This window comes from Ursus maritimus, unplaced genomic scaffold, assembly GCF_017311325.1.
Source record: "Ursus maritimus isolate PB19 unplaced genomic scaffold, ASM1731132v1 scaffold_13, whole genome shotgun sequence".
In the NCBI taxonomy this organism is placed as follows: Eukaryota; Metazoa; Chordata; class Mammalia; order Carnivora; family Ursidae; genus Ursus; species Ursus maritimus.
Window position 1 is genome coordinate 31,984,328 of NW_024423675.1, and position 22,810 is coordinate 32,007,137.

At 36.2% G+C, this 22,810-nt stretch overlaps 1 protein-coding gene across 1 annotated transcript in view; it reads right to left on the bottom strand.

Moving 5' to 3' along the window:
* The window catches only part of TRDN (triadin), a 276,837-nt gene that overhangs the window by 173,252 nt on the left and 80,775 nt on the right, over positions 1-22,810 (bottom strand). The window contains 1 exon segment of the mRNA XM_040627484.1: positions 7,875-7,956. Within this exon segment, the coding sequence (XP_040483418.1) occupies positions 7,875-7,956 (82 nt within the window).

Here is a 22,810-nt window from a genome sequence, read left to right on the forward strand (position 1 = left end):
GCTCCCAACTCAGTGGGGAGTCTGCTAGAGATTCTCTCTCCCTTTCCATCTCCCTCTGCCTCTCTCCCTACTCTCTGCTTGCTCTCTCTCTCTCTCAAGTAAGTAAATAAAAATCTTAAAAAAGTAAGTAATTTAAGGAGAAGATATATACTTAGCAAAGGATCACTTAACTTCTTCCATCCACGTATTTGCCATAAAAGAAAAGTTGTGGCAATTTTACACTAAACGTCCAGTAATTACATGTGGGTGGAAGCCTTCTGTTCTTCAGAGAACAATGACAACAATAAACATGATATTTTGGGGGGATGTCCATGTTGAGTAGGGGGAAAGAAAAAAATCTTTTCTCATTGTTAATTAAAAGTAATGGGATCTGGTAACTGTGCTTATGAAGCAGCTGTTCTTGGTGACGGGGTGAAGATGGCCAATGTTGCCTAAGCAATTTGTTTAGTCACTGAGGATTCTGTTTGAGAGCAGTGAGGGGCTAATCCTTCCTGTGAGATACAGTTCTGATAAACACTGGATGATAAAGTGGCTCTCATGCCAACAGTAAGAATAACCTGTAATGTTAATATAAAAGTTGCCATTTCATTCAGGGGAAGAACTCAATAGATCAGCTCCCTTAATGACGTAAGTGGTTAACTCTAGTGACTCTTTGAACTTGCAGGCTTTTCAACCCCAGTGGAGCTCCCAGTAGACATGGGAATTCTGTCACAGAAGGTAATACTTTTTTGAAAGAATGTGAGAATTAATATCATATTTAAGTTAGTCCCTTTTAAATTATGTCCATAATTAAATGCAAATTGACAACACCCAAAGTGATTACACGAGGTGTTGTTATATATCTGTTTTATGCGATTGTAGCCAATTTTCCATGGCCAAACATGTTCTAAAAACTACAGTAGAAGTCAAAGGAAACAAGTGATTGAATTACACAAGTAGTCGTCATACCCAAATATTTAAAGCAATAAAAACTTCATTATGCTGTGCAAACCATGTGATATGGGGAGAGGAGTGAAACTGAAGGAAAGCAAGATACAACTTCAAGGCATGAGACAAATAGCCTGAGATAAGAAGCACACCAACCTTTCCAAGGAGGCGTTGAGTGCCGTGGGAAACTCATTTTCTTTGTTTTAAGGACTATGAATGCACAAAGGAAGCTTTTGAGGGCCCCACAGATGTGAGTACTGTTTCACTCATAACAAGGTCCATGATTTTTTAAAATCTCATAAAATTGTAAATTGTTTCCAATGTCCTGTGAACACACTTAATAATCCAGTCTATACATAAGCTCTAGTTTTTGAAAACAAAACAAAAAAAATGCCAAATACGTTGAAGCTCCTACGTTTTGACCTGTTATATCTGCATTCCTCAAATAAAAAAGCACACTTAAGTGCCACAAGTTCCTTTTTTTCACTTAATGCCATTTTCTTGCAACTTGGTCCTTAGGAAGTTCCAGACTAAAATAGTGCATCAAGGACTGTGCATAATCAGCCTCACTAAAAACAGCTTGATTAATACTAAATATGTCCTAGCTCCTAATCAATTATGTTAATGAAGTCACAGGCAGCACATCTGCACGCCCTGACAAAGCCCATGAGCTCAGCACCGCCTGAGAACGTGGACTCCTTGGAAAGCCGCTCAGCGCCAGGGTCCGCAGTGTGAAAACTCCTTCTCTGGGAATTGAAGGGCGGTACTAGCAAAAGCCTTGTAATCCTGCGACATCGTTTTGCTATTCACTTAAACATTGTCCTGGGTTCCAGGATGAAATGTCAAATTAAATCGCTCTTTAAATATAACAATGGAAACCTAGGTGTCCCACTTTACAAATGACACATCCTTTTCCAAGTGACAGACAGGTAGGCAAAACATTTGCTACTTGGTGTTTTACGAACCTTTAGTAGGAGATAAACTGCAGTCAAACACTTGAATAATCTATCAAAATCTGCCTCAAAGTGGGGAACTGGAGTTGCTTGATTTATGTCTATCTTGCAACAACAACAACAGAATTAGAATCCAATGAAACTTAAGGTGACACTATTATTTATAAGCTCTCCCTTGTCCTATGAACACTGGGGCAGTGAGTCACTTGTCAGTTTTGTGTCAAATTATCTCCAGTAACATAAGCTCTTATAGTCCAAATGCCAAAGGAAATGTGAGTCTGATGTCTCCCTTTCTCTCTCTGTCTCTCTCAACTGGATTCTAAAAGTTTTTTCCTAATAATCCACTTACTAGCTAGGTAAATGATATATAATAGTTGCCAGTGATGACATTACTGCTTTTGTTTTATTATTTTCAGGATGAGTCAGTTATATTTGAGTCCAGTTAAAACATTTAAAAAAATATTTGACTCCTATCAATATCAAGCATATATAAAAGATGACGCAAGTTGGGAATTTATGCTGGTGTAAAACCACATATGATAGATACAAAAAACACAAATCATTGAGTACTCAAATATTTAAACAGTTCTAATTGTAGAGGTAAACCTTTAAGCTGCTTTAGTAATAACAAGGCTTAGAGGTTACCAAGTACTGTGGACTGAATTGTGTCTCCTCCAAATCCGTATGTTGAAACCCTAACCCCCATATGACTGTATTGGAGATTGGATAGGAGGTAATTAAGCTTAAATGAGGTCATAAGAGTGGAACCCTGATCTCATACAACAGTGTCATTCTAAGAAGAAGAAGAGCCACCAGCGCTGCCTCTTTGCCATGTGAACACAGCAAGAAGCAGACATCTGCAAGCCAGGAAGTGCGCTCTTTCCAGAACCTGACCATCATGGCACTCTGACCTCAGACTGTGAGAAAATAAGTTTCTGTTATTTAAGTCACCCAATCTGTGGTGTTTTGTCTTGGCAGCCCTTGCAGAGCAAGATATGAGGGGTTGATCAGGAATTTAAGAAATTGTTATATCAAAAGGAAACTGTCTTCACATAATTACCACAGAGAAATGGCATCTGGAGCCCAGTGAGTGAGTGGGTGAAGCAGGTGCATGGAAGTTGATGGAGACAGTAAGAAGCTCCCCTTATTCAAGATGACCACACTTAGTAAATAAAAAGTCTGTGTGGGCCAAATAAAATGTGTCTGTAGCAGTTTGGGATGGGAGGCAAAAGTTTCAAACCTTGGAGTAGTCCCGGACTGTTCTCTAAAAATTCAAGAAGCATTATTGATTTGGAGTCTTGGAGCAAGATTTTACATGTACTTTACATTAAATTGTAATCTTTAATGACCAAATGAATTCCTTTTTTAGACTGATTTTGATATAACACTGACTTATAGATGACATGCGATTTTTATTTAAAACTTGCAACTACTAATTCATTCCATTTGTGTAGCTGGCCATATCAAAATATTTTACATACTATACAATAGGTTATTATAATTTGCAAGTATAATGTAACCTTTCCCCCATTCCCACTGGCATTTCTCTTGCTCTCTTGTAAGCCTTTCTAGAATGCTTAGGTACTTGGCTTGAAAACTATTGTTCTTTCCCAGATAAATAGCAGTCAAGATTTCTCCATGAGTGATATTTTAGCCATTCGGAAGGACATCTGGCCGATTACAGGTCATTCAGCTGAGAAATACTAAATTAAAAGCATTTTTAGAAATATTCAATTGCTCTCCACCTCCCTCTAAATCACCTGGGGATTTGCTACTGAGATGTAGTCCTGGTCCAACAGCATCAGCAGTCCTTGGGAACTTGGTAAAAATGTAGAATCTCAGGCCCCACCCTTGACCTACCAAATCCGAATCTGCATTTTCACAAGGTTCCCAGGTGATTTGTGTGCACATTACATTCTGAGAAGCTTTGCTAGGGTACTCTATACTGAGATCAGAACGTGATGTTTCTATTGCAGAACTGCATGAAATCTACAGTACAAAACTCTATGTCTTCATCTTCCAAAACTTGTTGATGTCTCAGAAAACATGAATGTAGGATCCTGAAATGCTGATGTCTGCACAGTGATATACTAGAAAGACCCTTGGGCATAGAACTAGAAATTCAGGGCTGAAATCCCAGACCTGCGATTTACTAACTTAGCACGAATAAATAAACTCCAAGCCTACCTTTGTAAATTGTTAATAATGTCTACATTACAGGGTTTTGAAATATCAAATGTAAAATGCATATAAGTACAGAAAACACAATATTCTAAATAAATGTGAGTTGAAGAGAGCAGAGCTACAGGTGTGACTTGGTCAGGATCTGGCCAGAAAGTGCATAGAGCATGCTGCCGTCAGAACACTACCGAAGGAAAACATCGCCTGACCAGCTACCCAAATTGTTCCCTGGCCATTGACTGTGGAACATAAACATATAGTCAAAAGGATCATTGCGTCTGTGGTCAATTGGATAATGCATCTCTCACCAAGGCATTCAGATTAAATTTATTTATTTATAATTTTAAATTATTAATTATTAAATAAGTTATTTTATATATTAAATTAATTAATTAAAATTTATTTTAATTAATTAACTTAATTTAATATAGATAAAATGGAGAAAAGACTATTTGAAACAGGCTACGAAGTTCAGGTGTCTGGTGTAAAACAATTGGTTGGATCTGTAAGTCTTTTTTACACATGGACATAAACCAAAGGTTCTCAGAATTTAATGTGTACAAGACTCAACTGAACCCCTTGTTAAAAACAGAGATTTTTTTTTCCCTCTGAATTGCCAGAGAATCTGATTCAACTAGATCTAAGATGTGGGGGGAATATATATTTTTAACAAGCTTCACAGTTAATTTTGATGCTGGTGATCTGCAAACTATTGTTTGTGAAAAGTGGTGTTAAGTCAATAAAATGCAATAGAAGGAGAACTTCCTAAGTTCATTAATATCAAACACAGTAATAAAAACTGCAGTCATTTTAGTTTTATTCTGTCTTTACAATACCTCGCTATGATAGCTAATATGAGTATCAGTATTTTACCAATAAAGAGGCTGAAACTGTAGTTACCACATTTAAGTTCATCCAGGTAGAAAGCGGCAGAACCAGAATTTGGATCTAGGCATGTGTGATTCTAGAGCACAGCCTATAAATCAGTATACTGTTTTTATAGACACAGGGTTCCCACCATCTCTCTAAGTAGCAAGAAATAATCAATAATGCCTAGGTCCCCTTTGTAGGAGGGGTTTGGAGGATACATGAAATGAACTGAACTTCTCAGACATTTCCTCATTATTGGAGGTTCATCTGGGAATGGGGTTTGGGGCATAGAAGATACTTAGAGTATAGAGGGAAGGACAGGTTACATGAGTATATAATTCCAGATAACAGCCATATAATATTTTCTTGAGTTCCATATGCCAATTTAGAATAGCCTGCTCAGTAATTCTACCTGGATATCCCATGGGAAACCATCTGTCCTGCACCCATCACCTTCCTGCTTCTCCTCCCCAGGTCTGTTTTATTTCAATGGTTTCTTGTCTTAGTGAATGGCACCTCTATCTACCTGGATATCTAATTCAGAAAGCTGGAGTCATTCTTACCACTTGTTGGATTTCATTATTTATATTAATCAGATACCTTGACCAATTGATTGCCTTTCCATATACTTTTCTGATCTATCTGCTTTTCTCCATCCATTAGACCAGTGTTTAGTTCCTGCTTTGCAACTTGGTTGGACTATTTTCTCAGTGTCTGTGACCAATCTCATGTCACCTGTCTAGCCCAGCAGGATGGCAGTCAAATTGATCTTTTAAAATGAACATGCCTATCCCATCCACGGGGAATTCCTTGTCTTCTATAGAAAAAAAAAATTAAAATCTCTTAGCTGAGGAGGAAATATTTGTGCTTGTATATGCACAGAATCTCTCTGAAAGAAAAGAAATTGGTTTCCTATAAGGAGAACTGGCTAGTTGGTGCATAGGGCCAAGAGGGAGAATTTCTACCCTATATAATTTTTGTAACTTTTAAATTTTGAACATGTAAATGTATCAAAAATTTTAAAAGGAAATACAAATTCCTTAGCTGGGTGAAATAGCATGACGGCAGAGATTTGCAAAAGAAATAAAAACACAATGAGGAAAAAAAGGAAGAAAGGAAGGAAAGAAGAGAAAGGTTGGATAGGCAAGAATAGAAAATGTTGATAAATGTATCTGCAGGCTGAGTATATTGCAGGTTTACTTTACTATTCAATGTTCTATAATAAAAATTTAAAGATACAAATAAGTCCCAAGCTTAGCCTACAAGGCACGTCACAATCTGTCCTCTGCATGCCTTTCTATGAGCTGTCCCAGACTCTCTCCATGCCTTCTTCTTTCTCTCCATGCTGAACTACTTATGCTTCTCTGGACCAAATCCCTCTCTTCCTCATCTCCATGCCTTTGCATATGCCAATTCTTTATTGGTAATGTTCTTGCCTTCCTTGCTCAGTCTTCCCTATTCTTGGGACTTTAGCTTCACAGCCACCTCTGCAGACAAGCCTTTCCTGGGGTCCTCTTCACCTCTTCCAAGAAGAGCTATGCCCTCCCTTCTCTAAGTTCCATGGTATTCAGCACTGATTTAGTTTTTGTTTCGTATCACATTGTGTAATCAGTGCACCTCTTAGAAGCCAGCAACCAGGGCACTTCGTGCAGCTGTGTGCTTTACAGGGCTCTATGGGCCCTCCCCTGGCTACATCCTGCCCTAGGTCTAGGAGTCTGTGGGTGCGGCCCACAACAGGGTGCGGCCACCTGGGGTTTTTTTCTCTTACATTCCAAATCCTAGGACCCTGAATTATTTTCCCCAGACAGTTCTTTCTCTGCTGCCAGTGACTTCTTGGGCCTCTTGCTGAATGAATGTTCTAGTCTCAGGGGGTGACCAAAGTCAACAGGGTAGTTCTTGGACAGATGGGAATAGAACTTGGACAAGCAGGCTGATATCCCTTTCAGTGTTTGACAGAGCTAGGAGTGGAAGGGGTGCCATGAGGGTCTGAAGGAGACCTCGATCTGTACTCTTGCAAAAAACTAATGGTGCTCTTGGCTTTGGTTACTTGTGTTTTATATCTGGCTCCTCTTTCATTACTTTTATTTATTTATTTATTTTAATTTTTTTTCTTTCTTTTTTCTTTAATTACTTTTAATTTTAAATCTGTAAACTGAGTCTTGGTAGGACAGGAAGTATTTTCTATTAATCTCTGATTCCCCATTTCTTTGGGCAATACCTGATGTGATCCCGTGGTTGGGATTTAATAAATTGTAGTTGAATGAATAAATGAAGACAACTGATTTTGAATTTCTAACAAAATTAATTATGAAGACATTTGCCTCTTCTAATTTTGCCCATCCTGAAACATTGTGTTTTGATGAACTATTTATTAGTGGTAGTACTAGCTACTAATTTTATAAAGCACTCATAAATTCCTACATACACACACACACACACACACACACCATCTTATCCTCACAATAACTCAATGAGATGAATACTATTCTTGACCCACCTTATAGATGAGAAAACTCATGAAGAGTGAATTTAGGTAACTTCCAAAAATTTATGCAAATGGTAAGAGAGGAAACGCAGGTTCAAATGCAAAAATTCTGGCACTAGAGTCTTAAGACACTAATTTGGTCAAGTTGTAGTGAAACTTCAAGAATTGCAAGGCACGTCCTGTCCATTTGTCCCCGTACTTTCTGCCTTGATTTCCAGGGTACGAAGCTGGTCATCCTTCTGGAAACTGCTAGTTACCAATATAAAATCTTAAGAGGAAGTTTTTGGTTTTCCAAAAAGCACCAAGTTGTAATTTCAGGAACAGTAACCTGCAGCTTAGACATACTAAAACTACTTGCGAAAATACGAATTTTATTGTTTCAGCTGTTACTATTTTGTTTTATTTCTCTATATTCTATTTCATCTATAACAGAGAAGACCTTAGGAAAAATAAAATACTTGCCTTCAAGAGGAGGTGATGCCGGAGTGGGTCTGGAAGCTTGTTCTGTTGGTAATGGAGGCGGTAAGGCTGGGCTTTGTCCTGTCCACACAATGTAGGAGTAGGTATTGAAAAAAAGGAGTATTAACAAATTTAATATCCACGACTAAAATAGCTAGATCTGTCTCCAACATGCATAATTCATAAACCAAACTATAAATTCATATTATTATGCAATAAGAAAAGTGTTATTAGGTGAGATCTTTAAGTGGATACGTACACAGGTTTCGTTATCTTCAGAGCCATTTCTGAATATATTACTTTTCATAGATGTATATACAATGTTAAATATATCTACTGGACTTCATTAATGGAAAATCTACATGCAATCAAATAAAGCAATTTATTTTCAATATGCACTTTAAATTATGGAAACTAAAATCACAGAAGCTGAGAGGACTCCCAATATAGAGGAAAATCACCATTTTTTTTCATTTAACTAAAAATTCTCAAATGATATAATAGGGCAATAAAAGAAGGTTAAAATTCATGGGCCTTTTGATATAGAACAGGTACATTTTCTCCTGCCAAAATAAATGACCTGCAGTTAAGTAAATAATGGGCAAAAGGGAAAATATATTCAGTTTTATAGAGTCTTGAAAGGCTCCCTCAAGTCTCTGGGCTTATTATGAACTGTATAAAAACCCACAATCGTTTCTGAGTGCTTCCTTATCCCAAGTGATTTCTTTAATTAACCAAAACCATCCAGGCCATGAACTGTAAACATTAACTAACATATGATCCCATATGAAATGCTTGCAAAATGTTTTATCATTAATTTTCATTCCACAAATTTCTGCCGTGTGTTTCTTTTAAATCCAGGAATTGACGTGGGCATATGCACTTTCTAAAATCTCACTGACAACTAGATATTATCAAATGTCAGCAGACCTGCCTGCTTACTGGAAGTTTTCCTTTTTTAGAATTTGTCAAATTAGTTTGCTCTGGTGAGTTGTGGATTAGCAAGCAGAGCAACTGGAGTGGCACACTCCACGTTCTGTGTGGTGAGAAGGGGAGCAGCCCAGGCCCTCATGCCAAATAGAGGTTAGTCTCCACTCATTAGAGGATTTCCTAAGAGTTGTTAGACCCATTCAGGCTGCTTCTTGAGCATGTCCAAGTATGCATAAAAGCACATTGGTTCATAACATGCAGGCCATATACCTAGGAAAGTATCAATCCATATTATCATCAATTTTTTTTTCCTCCTGAGAGCAGAGATGTGATAGAAACGTATTGCAACATGCAAGTTCCTCTTTCAGTGTACAAAGATAAGGTGAGGCTGGGCACTTTAAAAAAAAGTTCAATCTTCCTTATTTTCCCCTAGCTAACATTTACATACTTCTTACTCTGGGCCTAGAACAATCCCAATCAGTTTTGATATACTAAGTTATTTAAACTTCACAAGATCCTTAGGATGTAGGTGTATTTTCACTTTACAGTTTGAAAACTAAAGTGAACAGGTTTTTAGGCCGTTCAGGAATAGGAAGTGGAGCTGAATTTCCATGTAGGCTCCGGATTAGAGGTGCTTAAAGCCTCTTTCAGACTGCCTACCGCCAGAGAGGGTCATCTTTTATAAGAGGGTCCATGACTGAAGTGGGACAGAAGCATGAAACTTCCATACTGAGTCTCCACCTTCTTTGTAAGTCAAAGGGAGATACACTTGTAAATACCCGTTCCCGAGTCTTGCTTGAGAGCTGTTCTTGAAAACTATTTCTAAGGTAGGTTGATATTTTGTAGCTCTTAAATCTAGGGATAATCTAGATTTAGGAAGAAGTTAACTAAATGATTAAAGCTTAAAATACAAGTGGCCATGACCATAAATCAATCGTTTCCAAATACTGAGGCTTTAAAAAATATCTTCATAGAATGGTTCCTATTCAATCTAAACCACTTTTTCCCTGTCATATACTTTCATGAACAGCGATGATGTAAAAATCACAATCTTTTAGAGTCTTGATAAGCTTTCTAGAAATCTATTTCAAAACAAAATTCTCTCCAGGGGAATTATTCATAATTTATACTCTAAAATATTTTTAGATTTTCCTGGAGAAACTATAAAGTCATTATTTTATCTTAAAAACATTTTAGTGAGCACTTATTATTTGCCAATACCAAAAACATTAAACTCCAGCCCTCCCTTCAAGAGGTATCCAATATACTGACTAAAACAGACTTGGATCATTCTAACAGATTGCTCTAATACAGTGTGATGATGAGAAATCATATATACAGAGGGGATGTTGCAGAAAGACCCCTGGAGGAGGTCACCTGTAACCGGCATTTAAAAACCTGAAATGAGTTTGCTGGGTAAAGAAATGAGGCGAGGAAGGGATATCACACAGAGAGAATCTGGTGAGAACAAGGCATGGATGCCGAAATATGGAGGACTCCTAAAACAAACAAACTGGTGTCTTCTGCGGCAGTAAGTGTAATATCCAGTTTATAAGAGAAATTCTCTACCACTGTAACCAACTATAGTATGCCCCCCACAATGGCTGACTGTATCCTTGTGAGGCAATGGACACAGCAGGGAAGTAGGATCAAAGAAAAAGAGAAAGATAAAGCCAGATATCTTCTTGCCTCCCTAGTGACAGCTGTTAAGTCACCCTGGCAGGGGAATTATTAGCTCAGAACAAATTTCTGTTGTGGTAGGGAGCACCAAAACAAATCAGATACGTCATCTTTGAGCATGACGCATGACTTAAAGTCTTCTTTTATGTTCAAATAATGTCAGAGAATATTGTTGAAATCAGAGACCGTTTTATATATGAATAAATATATTACATAATAAATTATGCTGATAGAATGTTATACTAATAATAGAATTTTATAGTAAAGAGTGTTGTTTAGTATGAAGACTTTATGTTTAAAGTCAAATGGTGAGAGTTTGTGTAAGTGAGAGTTTCAGCTTTATCACTTACAGTCTGGGTAAACTTGAACATCTCATGAAGTAGCCAATCCTCGGTGGAGGGTCTTTATAAAATGAGGAGAGTTTTTAGTGCTGTTATGGGGATTAAGTGATGCAGCATCTGACACGTAGTAAATACTCAAAATAATATTTTTTTCAATAATGAATTTATAATTTATATCCCATCTAATTACACGAGAGGACTTGAAACAGACTTTGAAGTACATAAACGAAGACATAACAACAGATAAAATTAAACATGACAGAAATAGCAAAACTCATTTACAGGAAAGAAGCTTATAATTTTATTAGGAATATATTCCTTTGGAATTCCTGAGGACTGTTACTCTCTCTGAAGGAACAATTTAGGTTGTTGAAATTTACTTTGGAACTCTAAAGGTGCCCTTCATTTTACAAGCTATTACCTGAAAATCCCTCTGACATTCGAACGTAGTGATTTGGCTTTATTTTTGTTTCTTGAGTGATTTGGGCTGGCTTATTTCCATAATACCTGAATGGCATGTTTGTAAGCTGCCAATATTTTATTGTTCTGAGTTTTTTCTCACACAAGTCAATTTGATTGTTTTTGGTTTAGTCAAATTCCACTGGGGCTAGTAGGCAGTGTGCATTCCTTCTAATGATCTAAGCTACCAATGTTTTCTTTGTACTGCTAGAAATGATGACTGGAATTACTCAGAATCTCAAGTCAAGTAGGAGGCTAGGAGCTGACTTCAGATAACATGAGGTAAAAAAACAACTCGCTATACTAAAATTTAATTCATCTGGTTTCTTTATGAAAGGAGATTCCCTACAACATTTCTATACAACTAAAGCCTAACCCCTAAATCTTGAAACAAATGTTGAGGAGATGTTTTTCTCTAATGCCTGATAGATATTTAATTCCCTAGGCCACTATTGCATTCTCCCGGAAGTACCAAGTATATCCAGAAGATCATAAACTCTTTGAAGGCCTCCGTACTGCTAACAATGAATGGTGATAGATTCTGGGATAGAGAAGGTGTCATTTTAATAAGTAACCATTGAGTTAAAATTCACTTACATTTTTTTAAAAAAATATGATGTATAAAATAAGTACAGATTCCTATTTGTTCTTTCAGTTTCATAAAAATCAGTTGTGAATCTATGACTAACAGTGAAGTGGCGAGATATGATTTTAGTAAGAAAATAATAGTTAAGTTTGCTAAAGCAATAACTTTGGTTGTATGCATTACACAAGATTCCTAGACTGAGTATTTTTATAATATGTAGAATAACATTTTTAAAGTTTGGAATTGAACAAATCATAAAATTAAATATGGCTTTTTATCTTAGGTTGAGATATGTGATTGTGCTAGTAGTATCCTTTATTAAAATAGGGACATTTTGATCTCCAAGTGTCCTTACTGAGTGTCTTTCCCTTGCCATATAGTTTTGGGAGGGGATCAGAAGGATTTGGAGTGTCAACTCTTCCTCCCTTTCCCACCCCATCTATTAAAACAAAAATTTTAGACCCTTCATATAATAAACCCAGGTTTGTGAATTTGCCCATGAAATGACAACCTTACCAGTAAACCACCTGAAGAGGTCCAGGAGTTCATATGAGGTGGGCGGACTAAGGAGGTGTTTACTCCCATGTAGGCATCTTTATACGTGCCAGGCATGAATCACTAAATTCTACACAGCTATTTGCATCCCCTGTACATGTTCTTGTGGAGGGGGCACTCAGTAAACAGGCAACTGTCACTTAACTTAGGTCTCAGTTGTTTTAAGGATTTAGAGAACAATGATCTCTGTTGTGAGTGTTCATGGCATCACAGGACAAATGAAATCACAGGGAGCACAAAGAAGACAGAGAAAGACTCTGTTGTTAAGGAGCTTATATTAGAGGTGGAGGGAGACAGGCGATAAACAAGACAGATGATTTCCGATCTCAGCAATGTAGGGACATCAAAAAGGAGTGGTGAGGCACACAAAGCCTTGGGGAAAGAGATCACGCTAAATTGGACAGAAAAGGAAGAGTAGGGTCACCATGAAACAGGATTCCACTAACCTATGAAGCTTTGTGCAAATTAGAAAAATGCGTCCTGAGTGTGTGTGGTCCACGGCGGCAAGGTTTGGCCAGGAAAACCTGCTTAATGCAAAATTAAGAGGCAGTTCTTTCCTGGGCAGTTGCAACTCCAGTCCAGGGCATGCTGTCTTGGGGTGGGGGAATCAGAATAAGGGTCTATGTGTAAGTACACAGACTGCACAAATGCATAATATAGTAAGTGGCCTTGCCTCCAAGGGGAACACATTCTAGCTCTGACTCAAATACAATGGAGCAAACCTCAGGAAGATTTCAGATAAAAGGATTCTTGACATGGTAAAGTAAGACAAAAAGCCTAAGCTAGGAACCAGCCTGGCTTGCTTAAAGGTCATTGGTGATGGAGAACAAAGACAAGCTCATATCAGTCTTCTAGGCTGTTCCAGTGAGTTTGGATTTGTCCAAAGGGCAATGGTAAGCTTTTGTAGGGTTTTAGCATGGCATGTAGGTTTTTAAAAGATTATTGGCTGCTGTGCGAACAAAAACAATGTAGAGAAAGGGATATGACAGGCAGCAAGAGATCAGGTGGAGACTATTGAAATAACCCAGGTGAGGAAGTGACATGGGCTTGGACTAGGTGGGTTGAGGTTCAATCATTCATGCAATAAGTATTTATTGAATGCCTACTGAGCACCAGGCACTTTCCTTGGATACGGAGTTATAGCAGTGAACAATAGAGACAAAATCACCGTTTCATGGGGCTGAGATTCTAGTGGACAGAGACAAAAAATAGCAAATAAGTTAGTAAGATGGAAATAAGTATCCTATTAAAAATGTAGCAAGAAAGAGTAATAAGGAATGCTATTCAGAGTAATGGGGGCATTTTTAAATATATGATCAATGAAAAACACAGAAGCTGTAGGTAAGTGGATGGATTCAGAGTACATTTTGACATAAACCCAATAGGACTATTATACGAATTTAATGTAGGAAGTGAGGGAAAGAAATCATTTGACTTGAACTTCTGGGAACAAATGAGAACACCCAGATAAGGGCAAGGAATTTTCCATTTACCCAGCTAGGTGCTGTTTATGGACTAACTGCTTAGTCACTGTTGTCACTTGTTTTATATAGTTTCCAATTTTGCCAGAGGTCTTCCGTAGAGGACACCGAAGTAGAAGCCGTAGTTACTTTACTGGGTTATTCCAATAATATAGCTCATTAGTAATTAATTTTCAAGTTTTTCTATGATTTTAGAAAAGTTTTAAGCAAATGGATTATTTAGTATAAATTGGCTACACAGCCCCACTGTAGGGTTTTAAAACACCAAAAGCTTCAACTTCTTAGATCAAAGAACCTCCTCCAGGCCAAAATGTTTCTACTGGAAAGGTTTCTTTGCATCCTGATAAAAAGCTTCCCTAATGTTTCCATGTGTTATATATTTGCATATTCACTTTGATGGAAAGCCTGGAATAGTAGCCAAATGCATATTTCATACATTCTTTTGATTAAAAATGATAAAGGTAATATTAGTGTTTTTTCCTCTTCATCTCCAATTTATGAAGTAGAAATAATTTTCCATGAAACAGTCAACTAAAGAAAGGAAATAAGAGTGATTCAAGATCATACCATTGTTCTATTTATCTTTATACCTTGATTATGATGGAATACCTGATGTTTGCGACCTAACGAAAACAGAGGCACAGAATCATGATCATAGATTTTTGGGGTGTAGGAGAGACCTTTGAAATCAACTATGCCAACACCCTGATTTTTCAGATGAAAACAAAAATGGTCCCTGCAAGGATAAATAGCTTAACAAAATCATGCACTGAGAGCAGATCCAATTTAAGATTAAGGTTTTTTTCCACTCCATTTTATTTTTCTGTTTATTTAATATCTATTTGGAAGGCCAAGATAAATGCCAATTATCTTATCTATTATCACCAATGATTCATAACCCTTTAAAGATCTGTACGTATTTACTTCATACTATAAAGAGTTTTATAGTTTTCTTCAGGGGTCATGCTTTATTTAGCCTTAATTAGATGCTGAAATGACCTCAGCTGGCCCATCAAAAAGGCTCACTTCTTAAATCAATCTTTTTGTTATCTGACTTCATTTCCACACTTCTAGACAGACTTCCAAGTAAGAGACTTTCAAAATTTTCAGAATTACTGTTTCTTCACTTTTCATAGTTTCTTGTAGTTATCTAAACCATATGTCTCTGAAACCCACAGCAAATCATATTTGCACACAAAGTCAACCAAGGGACAGAGAATAAAGATGGAAGAAGGAGGCAAATAGGTAAAACGAATTATACATTTTTCTTTTAGTGCAAAGGTCAAAGTTAGTAGGGAAAGAGACTAATGAGGCAAGTTAGATGGACTGCAGTCTCAATGAAAAGAAATAAAAATAAAAACTTAGAATGAACTCATGTCCTTGGAATGCAAATATCCTACTTGCTATTTAATCAAATATCTCTGGGATTATAAATTCTCACTGATGAAACTTCCTAGAACTGGGCTTATTCTAGTGAATCTTCAAAACTTGGCTATTTTATCACCTCCTTGATTCTCTTCCATATACATGCCTCACAGCTCCACATGTTCCCAGAGCAGCCAGGATGCACTTTATCTTCTGATCCTCAAAGTATATTGTTTGTTTATTTACAGGCTTGGGCTTTTCTTCCTCCCCATCCTCCCACCTTCCATTTTTTTCTGATCATCACTAGACTATGAGCAACTTAAGGACAGAATCTGGAACAGCAATATACACTTGGGAAAGGAAAATGAATAATTAAAGGAGAAAATGAATGATTAACTGAATGAGTGAATCCGTAAATGTTGCTAAATGCCACTCTGTCACATGGTTTCTAGAATGTTTCCATATGAACAGACTGAACTATAGTTTTTTTAGTTCTTGATTGAGTACAAAATACTTCCAGCAAAATAATGAAATTTTATTTATTTATTTATTTATTTATTTATTTGTTCATTTATTCCTTTTTAAATTATTTATAGCTCCAGACCAAAGCATTTTCTTTCTGTGAGAATATTTACCTATTTGTGAATGGAACAACGATCTTTCCATGCAAGTGAAACATTAATGTTTTTAACCATGGCTAGTGGGAAAAAAAGTGAGCTAATGCCCAAAGATGAGGAAAAGTAGCTTCATTAAATGGTTCAATCAAGATATAATACTTGCAATATATTCTGAATATCTACAGGTTCCCTCAAGTGGAAAGAAGACTATATAAATTATCCACTGAGGTATTTTTCAGCCGAAATAATTCTGCACCTTTTGATGTAACTTGAATGGTGTTTTAGTGCCAAACATCGAAATAAAAGAAGTTGAACGACTTGTTAAATTTACCCAAAGGACTTATGAATAAGGCCCATGTATGCAGATTGTCAGTGCTGCTAAAGAGCACTGCATGTTGTCTTTGTGTTTTGCATTTATTTTAGAACTAATACAGAGCCATAAGGAATGAACGACATATATAACAACATTAAGAATAATAGTGAGTGCTAAACAATTTCAGTTAATTACAGGCAATTATTATGTTGTTACATTATGCTTTAGAATTCTATAGTCAATGATATCATTTTATAATAATTAAACAGATCTTAAATTCAGTGCTCTATATTATAGTAAAGTGATATTATTAATGACATTTTAAATCTTGTTCCATTTGAAGATGACTTAAAGTACAAATAATGCATGTTTTTGACCATTGGTTATGTTAACTCAATATTCAAAGTTGTAATGAATTCAAGTTAGGACTTTGAGATGTTGTTTTCCAATGTCAAAAATATCTAACATTCTTTACCAAAATGGTGATGCCTATCTTCTAAGGCATTGAGTAGTAGGAGACGCTATCAGATAAAAATGGCTCGTCTTACTAGAAATCAACTTTTTGCCGTATAATTGATAATAGCCAACATATGAAAACTACCCAACTATCCATCAACAGATGAATGGATAAAGAAAATGTGATATATGTATATACTGAAATAGGAATCTATTTGTCTATCTAGCATCTATAGAAAGAGAGAGAATGGAATATTATTCAGCCATGAAAAGAAGAAAATTCTGCCAATTGTGGCAATATGGATCGAGCTTGAGGGTGTTGTGCTAAGTGGAATAAGACAGACAGAGAAAGAGAAATACCATATGAACTCACATATGGAATCTAACATTAGAGAACTTACAGATACAGAGAAAAATTGGTGATTGCCAGAGGTGGAGGGGATGAAGGATGGATGAAACGAGTGAAGATAACCTTAAGGTACAAGCTTCCAGTTATAAGATAAATAAGTCCTGGGAATGTAATATACAGCATGGTGACTATAGTATTGTTTATAAATTGCTAAGAGATTAGATATTAAGGGTTTTCATCATAAGAGAAAGAATTGTAACTGTGTGAGATAATGGATGTTAACTTATTGTGGTAATTATTTCATAATATATACATATAGCAAATCACCATGTTGTATACTTAATATAATATGTCAATTATCTCAGTAAAACTGAAAAAAAAATTAAAGGGATTGAAATAAACTATATGCCTTAGTTAATCTTAAAAAAAGAAATCAACTTTTTTCCATGGCAAGTATTTATAATGTAGTATTTATGTGTGAATTTTAAGTACATGATTGAGTAGAACTAAAAATGCATAGTTTTCAAGATAAATCACAACATCTCAATAAAATTTTGAGCTAAATCAAATTGAGTTTCGATCTCAGGTTTCATTTATATCCCTAGGCATGCCCTTCCTCCCTCACACATTAACATACTAACAAATAATGGGCTATTATTCATTTAATTTAATTGGCCATTGTTTTTAATATAAACGAATCAGTTCTGAGAAGGTTGTTGTTTACCAACCAGGTAATTATAGCATAGCCTATATCTAAATATGAGTACATTTAATGTGTCATAGCCCTCAAGTCAAAATGTCATAGTTCAGGCTTTATATTCGGTATTACTTTTCAGAGACTCAACACACTTTAGAGATTTACTCAAAGATGGAAAACCAAGTCACACCAAATTATTGATCATTGGGAATATAAGTAACCAGAAAGTTGAGGAAGTAAGAGAAAAGATGGCTCCCAAGACAAAATTATTACATTTGCAGATCATATTAAAATAATTTACAAGCAGAATAACAAATTCACTTCTTAAGAGATAGGAGGCTTGACATTTTTGTAAACTATCTAAACATGAAGAACAAATAATGGCTCCTTCTGTCTCCTGTCTTTTCTGGTTGTTTGACTTTAGGATTCTACCAAAGCGGTTATTGATAGAGAGCAGCTGGCACGGTTGATTGCTAAATCAATTCCTAAACTGCTCGAATCTGTTGTTTTCATTCTCAGTAACTTCAGGACCTACCAACAACCTTAGAGATAAATTTATCCTATGCTCTTCTCCATCTCGATTTGCTGTCACTCCAACCATTAAGAATAAAATATGCTTAAAAATCTGATCATGGAGCTGTGGGATATTTTATCAGGCCTACGGTAGTTTAATAGAGTCCCAGGAATTTAAAAGTAAACCATATCCAAGATTCCTTCAGTAATTTTGGTGACAAACCATTTGCGCTCTTGGGTATGAAGTCATGGTCCCCGCTGCCTGGGGATTCTATACCAGATTCCTTTCACTGACCAATCAACAAAGACATTTGAAAGTCACCAGCAGAGCACCTGCTTTCTTTGGCAGCTGTACTTACAACATTTAGGAGTGCTTGTCAAATTTACATTATATGAGAAACAGAGATTATGAGTTTTTCTTAAACTATAACACTTAGAAAACAGAGTGAAGAAAAAAAAAAAAAAGAAGACCTAAGAGGCAGTGACCCCTGTTTTAAAATATATTTATAATTCTCCCTGTTGCTGGAGACAATATCTAGCCATCCAAGCAAATTCTGAAACTTCCTTCTGGTTCAATTCCCTAATCTATGAGATGGAAAATTATAACCCAGCTCCTAGGGTTTGATAAGAGCCCAATGAGATGATCCATGTCCAGAGTGTAGCACAGCCCCTGGCCTGGCATACCTTTAGGATTTGGTAAATGGTAAATCTTTCCATTGTCTTCATCAATCTTGTTATCATCATCATCTCTGATCATCCTCAAAAATCCTTGAAGGGTAGGTAGCTGCAGGAAAGCGTGTGTATGACAGCTTTCCTTCAGCTCTAGGTAAGCCATGTTAACCAAGGCTCTTTGTGACTTTCCTTTCTCCTTATCCTCAAATGCAGAGAGATACTTTTTGAAGCTATTGCATGGCATTTGAAAAAAACAGTGTTGCTTTTCTTTTATACAGGGATCTCATTCATATAAAATAAAATCAATTCGGTACTTTTTAATCACCCTGTTTAGCTATTTCCACAACACAGGACTTGGCAAATGGAAGGGATGTTGCAACTGTCCTATCCTTTGTCTCCACCTGTGGGAAAATTTCTTTCTTTCTTTTTTTCTTTTTTTTGTTAATTGTCTCTGACACATGCAAATATTCCATGTACACAAGCAATTCGAAGAGATATGAAAAGCCTAAGGACGAATCATAGAGCCAATTAAAAAGAGACCTTCTGGTTTTGGAATTTATCTCAGGAGGAGACAAAGGATTTGTCGTTTTGTTTTAGCAGAAAATTCTCTACCAGCTGCTTTAAAAAAGATGATAAAAATCCATACCTTTTCAACTACAGGCATATAACATAAACTTATTTCAATACTTGCACTTGATAGATAAAGGATAAATGGTAACATGTTAATAATTACTGTTTAATAGGCTTAACACCACAATTAAATTCACAAATATATTCTCCCTTGAATGACACATTTGGAAGTCATCCAACTTCTCTTCCTGTTTTAAATTGTGTATAATTGATACTATTTTGTCATTTAAAACAATACACACTGCTTATCCAGTGTCTGCCAGGAGGCTATTTATAATTATACAAAAAAATAATATTCCTCTGGGAGAAAATCATCATTAATATAATCCCATCATGAATAATGGAAAACGGAAACCATTTACATCTTCTGCAACTGTCTTATAAAACAGTATTAAATCATCAGGTTGTTTTTTACAGGATGTTTCAATGTGACAATATTGATCCTTTTTCTATATCTATTTTCTCTCACCTTCTGTAAGAGATTCTAATTGTTACAAACAAGTCTTAGCCACTAAACACATGCTTATTACCTAAACACTGTGGATGGTTACAATAGAAAGTGATTTGTAGGTGGCAGTTTTTCTTTCAGGATAGTTCCATGTCAACCACAAAGAAGAAATATTGAATGAAATAGAGTAGTGGGGATTTAAGAGATATAATATAAATAATTAAGTATGAATGACAAAGGATAGACACTAAAGTATAAGAGGGTCTAATTTGAAAGGATGCACAGCAATGTAAATGCCTTCCATATGATGAGATATTACTTTGTTCAGTTTTTACCCTGTACTGATTTCTTACTTGGTATTCTTAATAAAGAGTACATATACCTATATGACTATTCTACACCTCTTAGAGTGAAAAACTTGACTACCTAAATAAGTAATAAATCCATTATAAGCAATTAGTAATAACAATCACAGTGAAGCTGAAGGTAAGCATTGAACAAATACCAGGACTATACCATTAGGAAGCCTATCCTGATCTCTGTGGCCCTCTCATCTTTAGACATTTATAGTGAGTATAATCTGCAGATATGATATAGTACTGAATTAGTATCTTCCCTTGTTTTTCTTCCCTAGCTGCTTTTTACTGTTCATCGCTTTCCTTGTAATAATCTGACTAGATTGTTATCTCCTCCTGCTTTGAAACTCCTGTTACAACCAAAAGTATTGAGTATATACCACGGATTTAGTAACTGTTGGGAGACTGATTAATAGAATGACTTTGAGCATATCAACTGGGATGTTGATGAGTACATAAATAGGCAAAATATATTATCTTCAAATGTGGTATAGTTATTACTACTATGTGGTAAGAACAGTACTATTTTGTCTTAACATAGACTATTTTAGAAAACCCAAGCATAAAATACACCAGAGGCTAGAAGAACAGTCATAGAACTGATCCGAAAATGCTGAGCAACTGTTGAACAGCAAAATGTTGAAATTGGTAACATTTATGTGAATATTGCAAAATTCATCATTGTCTTCACCTTGCACAAACATCCTGGTACAGGAAAAAAAGCTATGGATGAGGAAAATTTGTTCATCATCTAGGTCTCTCTGAAAGCAGTTACATCAAACTTAGTTCACAATTAGTTATATCAAAATAGGTATGGGGCCTACTCATTATTTCCATGTTTAAATTAAGGCCTGCTTTAGAAAAGTGATGAGAACTACATATTCATTTGAATGGTTAGAAAGTCACAGATTCTCCATTCTTTGTTGATTGGGCCACCCAAGTGAACCTTAGAATAGCAGGAGGGGAATGTATTCACATAATTACAGAAATGCTTCTTTAATCTGCACTCTTGCATGTGAACTGACAGATAAGATTATTACAAGACATGACACATTAATAAATAACACCTAATTAGTTTGATAATTCTTTGATTAAGCCTTAATTTTCCTTGCTTTTCATGCAGCAATTCAAATGACTCTGTATTGTTTGCTCCTTTTTCAGACTATTTTAGAACATGCTTTGAATAGTCTCAGTAGGTTACCTGAGGAGGAATTTATTTTTGTCTGACAGCAAGTCCATGCCGTTAACAGTGATAAGGCTAGACCAAAATGATACTTGAATCAAAGTTCGCTCACAGCAAAGATACTCCTCTAAAATCTAGCCCTGCATTTAAAAGGGTAGGAAAAAAGTGAGAAATGAGAATGTGAGAAAAATGAAACAGGCCTTCATTTTGTTCTCTTTAAATGGACACAGAGAAGTGAAGTCATATAACCTGGGATTAGGAGGACAGCAGTCTTTTTATTTACTAGCTTTCTCCAAAAACCTACAACCCCTTTATCACAATGAAGCTGCTTGAGAGAGAACAGCAGCATTAGAGGAATCACAGCCACTCAGAAGTGCTTGGGTCTATTTCTGGGCACATACCAGCTATTTATAGTGACGAGAATGTATCGTGGACTGATTGTGACAAATATGAAAATCTAATACATTTATCTTGAACAGCTTCCACTGACTTCAGATTATCAGATGCAGCCCTCATGGGGGTATGCCAAGTCCAGGAGCTACGCACGTCTGTAATTAAGTGTAGGATTTCTCCCCTTTTCTTCTACCACTTCATTCTAATTCTTTATGCTGCCTGCTGTTTACAGATGCATGCCACAAACCAGTCTTTGCTAATTCTGAGCCTCTGTCTCTTGAGATACTACCAATAACTCCTTCAAGAATCTTTACACGGGGCCTATTCGCAATGCTTAGAAACCTGCCATCGTTTTAAAGAACAAGATTATTTCGAGGAAGGAATAAAGAGGGATGCTCTGGGATGATCATCAATAATTTTTTTTTCATTGAGATAAATATTAGGCATCGTGAATTCAATTCAATAAACACATCATGGATCTGGCAAAGTATGAGACAGTAGGGATTTAAAAGCAAACGTGTCTGATGACTGGATTAAGAAGATGTGGTCCATATATACAATGGAATATTACTCAGCAATCAGAAAGAATGAGTTCTCAACATTTGCTACAACATGGACGGCACTGGAGGAGATAATGCTTAGTGAAATAAGTCAAGCAGAGAAAGACAACTATCATATGATTTCTCTCATCTATGGAACATAAGAACTAGAATGATCAGTAGGGGAAGAAAGGGATAAAGAAAGGGGGGGTAATCAGAAGAGGGAATGAAGCATGAGAGACTATGGACTATGAGAAACAAACTGAGGACTTCAAAGGGGAAGGGGGTGGGGGAATGGGATAGACTGGTGATGGGTAGTAAGGAGGGCACGTATTGCATGGTGCACTGGGTGTTATACACAACTAATGAATC